At 47.5% G+C, this 8976-nt stretch overlaps 1 protein-coding gene across 1 annotated transcript; it reads right to left on the bottom strand.

Moving 5' to 3' along the window:
• Positions 1 to 2393: 2393 nt before the first annotated feature.
• Positions 2394 to 8614, bottom strand: LOC140716414 (uncharacterized). The gene is made up of 2 exons (XM_073029118.1): positions 8499 to 8614; positions 2394 to 6001 (listed from the first exon to the last, which is right to left on the bottom strand). The coding sequence occupies exon 2, from the start codon at positions 5477 to 5479 to the stop codon at positions 4529 to 4531; it is 951 nt and encodes a 316-aa protein (XP_072885219.1). The 5' UTR covers positions 5480 to 6001; positions 8499 to 8614; the 3' UTR covers positions 2394 to 4528.
• Between the last annotated feature and the right edge of the window lie 362 nt (positions 8615 to 8976).

The following is an 8976-nucleotide window of genomic DNA, read 5'->3' as shown; positions in this document are numbered from 1 at the left end:
ACAACTGTTCAAAAGACATACAACAGTTATCCATGAATAGGTCGCGAAAGCATATTATACCCTTCATTTTCCATATCAAAAAGGCTTGATCCGTAACAGAGGGTTGAAAAGGGAAATTAGATATAATAGGGCTCGATAAGATAAACTTATTCAAACCAAAAAATTTATGAAATTGAAACCAAATTCGTAATGTATATTTAACTATTGGGTTAACCATTTGTTTATTCAGTTTAGAAAGAACAAAAGGAATTTTTCTTACCCACAGAGAAATGGGAAAAAAATTTACATTTAGTTAACTCTTCTTCTATATGTGCTAAACACACGTTGATACAATTTAAGGTGGTGCATAAGGCTTATGTGTCTAAGGAGAGAACTTGCTCATTTTTACTCCCATATTAATCCTATCTGTGATAGATGTCATTCTGAAGTAGCCTCTTTGACTCCTATGTTTTGGTCCTGCCCTCTTTTGGAGAAATATTGGAAATATATTTTTGGTATTCTTTCAACAGTTTTGAGTATTAATTTACACCCTCACCCTATCACTGCAATTTTGGCTTACCAATGGTGGATGATAGTCATTTGTCCCCATCGGCTCGTCGGATGACTGCATTTGTTACATTAATGGCCAGAAGATCCATTTTATTGAACTGGAAAGAGATTAATCCTCCAACTACGTTCCAATGGTTTTCCCAAACTATATCTTGTTTAAATTTAGAGAAAATTAGAAGTGTTATTTTTGACCCTTCGGTTAAATTTGAAGAATCCTGGAGACCATTTATTCAACAGTTTCACATGAGCTAAATTGACCTTTCCTGAACCTCTTTTATTACCTTTAATTATTTGGATAGAACAGCGGAGTTATCGACACTACTGTTCATATCTGTTGTAATATAACAGCCCAGGTTTTTTTTCTCTGTTTATTTTCAAGTCAATTAGTTGTTTTTTTATATTTTTTTTATTCATTTTGGGGGTTTTTTTCATTCCTGCGGCTCTTGAGGAAATACAGTCTGCCTCAGGAATTGCTGCTGCAGTTCTACACTGCAGTCATTGAGTCTGTCCTGTGCACCTCCATCATTGTGTGGTTTGGAGCCGCCACCAAGCAGGATAGAACCAGACTACAGCGCACAGTGAGGACTGCCGAGCGCATCATTGGAGCCTCCCTGCCCTCTATTGTGGACCTGTACTCTTCCAGGTTGAAGAAGAGGGCGGGGAACATCATAAAGGACTCCTCCCATCCTGCGCACGGACTGTTTGATCTGCTTCCGTCTGGTAGGCGCTTCAGATCCCTCCAGACTAAGACTAATAGGCACTGGAGAAGTTTTTTCCCTACTGCGGTCACTTTGCTGAACAGTTAACTGCCGGTTAACTGTCGGCTAACTATTACTTGGATTGCACTACCTGTATGTATAATCTATATTTTCATTTATATTTATCATTATTATTGTTATGAGCAGAGAGACAACATCTGCCGGAAGTAAATTCCTTGTATGTGCATAGGTACTTGGCGATTAAAGTCTGATTCTGATAAATACAGGATGAATTTGGGAGATTTGGCACATTTGTGTTACTAATAGTTGTTACTGTATATACTGTTCTATTCACCTTGTACTCCCATTCTATCTTTTTATTGTTATTATGTTTTGTTCGAAAATCAATAAACAGGTTTAAAAAGAAAGAAACTTTTACCCATGGTAGGGGTATCAAAAGTAAGAGGGGATAGGCTTAATGTGAAAGGGAGTTCTAAAGGGGATTTGAATGGAATTATCTTTAAATACCTGGTAAAAAATTATGCCTCATAACTTTAGAAAGTATCTAAAATTATGAGGGGCATAGACAATTAGTCAGAGTGAGTGTTTCTCCCAGATTGAAAATGTCCAACAGTAGAAGCCATGGGTTTAAGGTGAGAGGGAGAATGATTAAAAGAGAATTATACAGCAAGATTTAATTTACACACAGAGTGTGGTATGTGTCTGGATTGCACTCCCAAGGCAGGTACGGAAACAAGAGGTAATAGCATTGTTTTAAAGGTTCTTGCACAGATATACAAACAGGCCAGGAACCAAAGTTGATGATCTCCTATTTCCCCACATTTGACTCCATCTGCCATGTCCATGCCCGTCCCTTCAGCTCGTCTGCATTCCCTCAAAGTTTCTCCACATCCTCAAGCCCAGTTCATTCACACAGATCTATTTACAATTGATGCAGAAGACAGATAAACGGATAGTCAACATTTCACATCGAGACTGCAAAGGCGGGGGGTGGGGAGGAACTACGCTGGCTGGAAGGTGATAAGTGAAGTCAAGTAGGTGGTAAAGGTTAAGGGCTGGAGGAAGAATCTGATAGGACAGGAGACTGGACCATTGAAGGAGGGGAACCACGGGGAGGTGATAGGCAAGTGAGAAGAGGTAAAAGGTCAGTGGGGAATAGAGGAAGATGGTTGGGGGTGGGGGGGAGAAAGGGAATTTGTTTACCAGAAAGTGAAATCAATATTCATGCCATCAGGTTGCAGGGTACCCATGATGAAGTGTTACGGGAATTGGGGGAGGTAAGAAATGATTCTTGGACTCTTGTAAATAACGGGTTAAAATTAAGTGCAAACTTATGTGTGCTCTGTCTGGATACGGTACAATTTCTTCTTGTCCTTCACCAAGGAATCTGCCTGTGGCTTCTTTAGATTAACAACTCACAGCTGTCTCACGATACTGATATGGGCGTTGGGTTCTCATGGGTCGCCCACATCCTGACTTACGGTTCCGCACTAATTCAGCTCAGTTCCCTCTTTATTCAGGGAAAGGGAGGACTAACTGATAAAGACAGGAATGAACACCTGTCTGTAATTAAGTCAGGACCCAGCAAAGGGAATAACTGATAAGGATTGAACAGAACATTCATTTGTAATTAAAACTTTGATTTAGTGGACTCTCTTATCTAAGTAATTAAGTTTTGCTCCAACAGGCCTGGTGAAGAATACCAGTTTTGCTAAAGTGCTCTGTGTTTCCTAGTTCTATAAACTGTAACGTTTCTGCATGTTAGTCAGCTCGTCACGAGCTGCCAGAGAGAGAGAGAGAGCGGTATTCTGTCTCCCTGACGCCTGGCTCCGAGCTTCTCGCCGGCTGAGTTCGAACAAATAAACTGGTGAAAGGACAAAGTAAAGAACTGGTTGTGGTGTGGTTATCTGGTCTGGCAAATTTAAGTTTACACCCAGATGGAGTACAAGGTGTTGCTCCTCTACGGGTGGCATTATCTCGGCACACAAGGGAGTCATGGACCGACGTGTCGGAACACAAATGGAAATCGGAATTAAAACGTTTGGCCAACTTGTGGCGGATGGAGCAGAGGTGCTCGACGATTTACGCTGGGTCTCACCAACGTAGAGGAGGCCACGTCGGGAGCACTGGATACAGGAGATTCACAGCTGAACTGTTGTCTCACCCAGGAGGACTGGTCGGGCCCTGAATGGAGGTGAGGGAGGGGGTGAGTGGGCAGGTGGAGCACTTCGGCCACTTACAGACGCAAGTGCCGGGAGGGAGGGAGATCAGTGGGGAAGGACAACTGGGCAAGGCTGGGGGAGACTCAATGGGCCAAATGGCCTAATTCTGCTCCTATACCTTTTCGTCTTATGGAATCGTAGAGGCAGCAGTCGCTGCAGAAAGTGGAGAGGGGATGAGTGGTAGGATCCCTCTGCAGGTGGTGGGAGTTGCGGAGGATAACATGTTGGGTGCGGTGGCAGGGAAGGACGAGGAACTCTATCCCTATTAAAGCAGCGGGAAGACGGGGTGAGCGTCGATGTTCGGGAAATACAGGAGATGCGGGTGAGGGCAGCATCAATGGTGGAGGAAGGGAAACCTCACTCTTTAAGGAACTACATCTCCGATATCCTGGAACAGAACCGTGGCCTGGGAACAGACGCGGCTGAGGTGAAGAAACTGGGAAAAGGGAATAGCATTTTTACAGGACATAGGGTGGGAAGAGGTTGGTCGAGATGACTGTGGGAATCAGTAGGTTTATGAAAGATGCCGGGATGGTGGTGTCCGAAGTGGACCGAGTGATTTTAAGGGCAGGGTGGAAGTTAGAGGCAAAGTCGAGGAAACTGATGCCCTCAGACGGGTGCATGAAGCATGTCGAAAGCAGCCATCAGTGTAGCAGAGGGAGGGCTGGGGAACATGGACTGCTCTCCGTAGCCAATGACGAGGCAGGCATAGCTGGGGCCCATGTGAGTACCCCTCGAGTCTGGAGAAAGTGGGAGGAGTTGAAGGAAAAGTTGTTGGAGGTGAGGACCAGTTCTGCCAGATGCAGGAGGGTGTTGGAGAGGAATTGGTCAGGTCGATGCTGAATTCCTCCAGCATTTTGTCTGTGTTGGTACCTGCAGTCCCAGGGGAAACAACCCAAATGTGTCCAGTGACCAGGGTCCAAACCTGGGTGTGCTCACAGCAGCAATAACTGCAGAATCAGTTCCTGCAGTCACTTGTGAACTCACCGCTGTCTCAGCAGCTGCCCTGTTTAAATGTCCCACATACTTACCGCACATTTAAACCTTCTCTTCAGTGTGAGATCGTTGGTGTCTCAAGAGGTGGGAAGACCAAGCGAACCCCTTCCCACACAGGGTACAGACGTACGGTCTCTCCCCAGTGTGAATCCCCTGATGCATCAGGAGGTCAGATGATCGACAGAAGCTCTTCCCACACTCAGAGCAGTTGAACGATCTCTCCCCAGAGTGAATCTGTTGGTGTCTCTGAAGTCCAGACGACTGAGTGAAGCCCTTCCCACACTCGGAGCAGATGAACGGCCTCTCCTCGTTGTGGACCCGCTGGTGCCTCAGCAGGTTGGACGACTGAATGAATCCCTTCCCGCACACGGAGCAGGTGAACAGCCCGTCCCTGGTGTGAATACGCTGGTGCGTCACCAGGTGAGACGACTGGGTGAACCCCTTCCCGCATTCAAGGCACAAGAACGGTTTCTCTCCTGTGTGAATACGCTTGTGGATCGCCAAGTAGGCTGACCGAGTAAATCCCTTCCCACACTCGGGGCAGCTGAACAGTTTCTCCCCGGTGTGGACCCGCTGGTGCCTCAGGAGGGTAAAGGACTGAGTGAATCCCCTCCCGCACTCGGAACAGGTGTACGGTCTCTCCTCCGTGTGGCTTCTCTGGTGTATCAGCAGGCTGGAAGACCGGATGAACCCCTTCCCGCACTCGGAGCAGGTGAACATCTTCTCCCCGGTGTGGACTTGCTGGTGTCTCAGCAGGTGAGTGGAGCGAGTGAATCCCTTCCCGCACTCGGAGCAGACAAACGGCCGCTCCCCGGTGTGAACCCGCTGGTGCCTCTGCAGGTTGAAGGAGTTTGTGAACGCCCGCCCGCAGACGGAGCAGGTGAACGGCCTCTCCCCAGTGTGAGCCACCTGGTGCAGCTCTAAGTGGGAGGACCGAGTGAATCCTTTCCCACACTCCGAGCAGGAGAACGATCTCTCTCCAGAGCCCTCCATCCTCCGAGTGAAGTGTGGCAGGGATGTTCTGTTAGCGGTAAACGATGACCGAGTGAATTACTTTGCTCAAATAGGTAAGTGTTAGAATGTGATCCCATGAAAATATTCCCCGATGAGATACCTTCACCGGTGCAAAGAGTCCGATGACATGAACACACTCAGCCACGGATCGGGTGAGGACATTTCGCACTCCATTTCCAACGAGTGGTTCTTTCCCATCCTTCCAGACGGCGAAGAAAGTTTACAGGGTTTCTCCGCCAACCGGTTCAAGATAATCCTGACACTCTGTCATTTTCTCCTTTCCCAGGTTGGGCGGTGTCGCGTCTCCCCGGCTGAGACACGCTCAGTGCCCTTCGCGGGCATCTCAGTGCCTGAGATTTGAAGTCTGAAAGCCCAAAAGCGTCTCTCCTTCCACACTCGCGGGACGACGCGATTCGGCTGCTGGTGAACTGTGCGAGGCTTCAGACCCGTCCTGTTAGAACGTCCGAGATTCCCATTTGCAAACCTTGCACCTTGGATATCCTGTAAAACATTAAAAACATCACCAGTAAGTGCAGGGAGGGCATTGAGACAGAACAGTGTAACCCCCCCCCGGTCAGTTCTGACCTGGTAGCTGTACCGCCTCAGAGATGGGCTCTCTCTTGCTGAGCTCGACTGGGTGACGCTGTCTGCAGGTAAAGGGAGGGCTAGTTTGCGGGAGGCTTATAAAATGTGATATTAAGAGTCGGGGCAGCACGCTCCCGTGAAGGCCAAGGCCGTCATGCTTGAGGGACACGGGTTGATGACAGACGGTCAGAAGAAGAGGTTTACATCGGCTAGGGGCAACCAAAACCAAGCGATTCCCTTGACGCACAGAGTTAGGAGGACCCTTACGAGGCAAGTCTGGGGGACGAAAGGAAGACATCACTTGAACCCGGCAGACAAAGCTAAAGAAAATCCAAAGAGATGCTACAGGTTTATCGAGAGTGAAAGGGTGAGGAAATGTCCTCTGCCGTAGGAAAGCAGCATCCATCACCAGGGCCCCCCCCCCCCACCCCCCCATACAGGCCATGCTCTCTTCCCACTGCCGCCATCAGGAAGGAGGGTACAGGAGTCTCGGGACCCACACCGCTAGGTTCAGGAACAGTTATTACCCCTCAACCATCAGGCTCTTGAACCAAAGGGGAGAACTTCACTCGCCCCGTCTCTGAACCGTTCCCACAACCTATGGACTCACTTGCAAGGACTCTTCATCTCTTGCACTCGATATTTATTGCTTCTGTTATTTTTGTGTTTTTTCAATATTTGCACAGTTTGCTGTCCTTTACACACTGGTTGTTTGCCGTGTGTGGTTTTTCATTGATTCCATTGTGCTTCTTTGGATTTGGAAATAATAATCTCAGAGCTGCAAATAGTAACATACCTACACTTTGATAATAAATTTACTTTGAACAGTACATACACAGGTGCCTTTCAATGACTCACATACGAGGACTCCTAGCTTGCTGTGGAAATCCAAACTTTTCAAATCCTGAGCAATTTAAAATGTTAACCACAGCTCTATATATTCCACCCAAACGATGAATTCAGGTTTCCATGATATATTCCACTTGCCTATTCTCACCCATGCACAAATCCTGCTCCTCGACCCTCGAAGCCGCCCTGCTCCTCGACCCTCGAAGCCGCCCTGCTCCTCGACCCTCGAAGCCGCCCTGCTCCCTCCTCACAGCACACTTTCACCCACTCTGGACCAACAGCAAAACTGGTACATCAAACTTGGCCGCAGTCCTTAACGGTTAACTTCCCGATGCAGAAGCAACTCGCATATTCCTAACTGTCTGATTGACATGCACTCTCACTTTATACCACCTCCAATCCCTCTGCTACAATTTTGTTCAACCATCTCAGGGGACTGTAGCTCCCAATAAACAACCGAAGAGTTCAGAAACATCACAATTTTAAAAAAACAGCAACAGCATCAGTTAAAAACTTCCTCCTCGATGGTCTCGGAAGAGCCGGGCTTTGGCTGTTGAAAGTAACTGGTGAGCTCCGTCAATGGTAGACTGCGGTGTCAGACAGAGGTCTTGTCTGAGGAGAAAGGGAAGGGTCCCAGAACACCACCGATAACTGGTTTGCCGAAAGATAAGTCTCCCTTTACATTCGTGTTGGTGCAGAATACACGACACCATGCTGCATAGCGGTTAGCGCGACCCTATTACAGCTGGGGGCAGGGGGTGTTGGACTTCAGTTCCAATGTCCTCCCCATGGAAAGTGTGGGATTTCTTTGGGTGCTAACCAAAGTAGTATAGGGCTCTTTATTCAGCCATGATGAAATGGGAGACCAGCCTCAATGGGCTGAATGGCCTCATTCTGCACCTATGTCTTATGGTTATTGCAGATTGTCCTGTCTTTAGGCTTGAACGGCCTATTCTACATTGTATCTACAGAGCCCAAATTCACCATTTCAACTCTTTTCTATTTTCAAAATCAAGACTCTAAAAAATTGTCAACTATTTATTTCTTATAATTCATAGGATGATACATAACAGAATCCTTTTGGGTCCTTTGGCCCAGCCATAATCACCCATTTACACTATTAATCCTATATTTTCCTCTCAACAATTCTCATCAACCACTCCCATTCACTTGGGAACTTTTACACTGGTTATTAAAATTTACAATTCACAATTATTCTCACATTATGTGGATCAATTAAATGAACCGACACAGATAAAAAGTCTTTTTTCAGTTACTGAGTTTCGGCTCCAGCCGTTGCCTCTTCGGATTTGAGAGCTCGACAGGGTCTGGAAACCCCACTACCAGCTCCCAATCCGAATCTGGCTCAGGGCAATTAATGGCTGTCCCTTTACCCACAATTCTAAGCAGGCGGGCCACCGCTCTATTCCTCCAGCGCGCATGTAGGTTCGGACCTCCGTGGATCGCGATTGGGGATTCCCCGGCGCTTCGGGGCGGAAAAGGAACGGGGTTGGGGAGGGTTTGGCCTCATTGCGGCGTCCCGCGCTGTTTGTAGCGTCCCTACCGACTCTCCCGGAGTCGAGGGCTGTTCCTCAGTCCCGGTATTTGGTGTTCACTACACTTGCAACCAGGCCCGCCATCCGCCATTTGCCTCCAGAAGCTCCTCTGTTGCGCTCCCGCTGGGCGGGTTGTGGCGTCATATCCGGTATTTGTGCACGGTTGGCATCCTCCGACTCGGTGGCGTCTGGGTAATGTAGTCTACACACTTGTTTAAACTGATATTTAAATAATGCCTTTAATCGTATTTCGCACCCCCCTCCCCCGTTTTATTGCTTGATTCTCTTAAGTTCAGAGGATGCACACACAGCAAGCTCCCCACAAACAACAATGCGACATCGCTTGGGCTGCTAATGTTCATAGAGGGGTAATTGTTAGGGATTTTGGGAATAAATCTTCAGCTCTGGTTAAATCAGCTGGTTGGGTATCTTGTCTCCATCTCGGAGAGCAGCTCTCCTGAAGAACGCTGCCTGTAACACTGCAAC

Source organism: Hemitrygon akajei, chromosome 25 (genome assembly GCF_048418815.1).
Source record: "Hemitrygon akajei chromosome 25, sHemAka1.3, whole genome shotgun sequence".
NCBI lineage: Eukaryota > Metazoa > Chordata > Chondrichthyes > Myliobatiformes > Dasyatidae > Hemitrygon > Hemitrygon akajei.
This window is presented reverse-complemented; position numbering and strand designations above follow the sequence as displayed.

Bases quoted from the DNA above. Each gene is read 5' to 3' on its own strand.
- LOC140716414 (XM_073029118.1), bottom strand. From the start codon at position 5,479: ATGGAGGGCTCTGGAGAGAGATCGTTCTCCTGCTCGGAGTGTGGGAAA.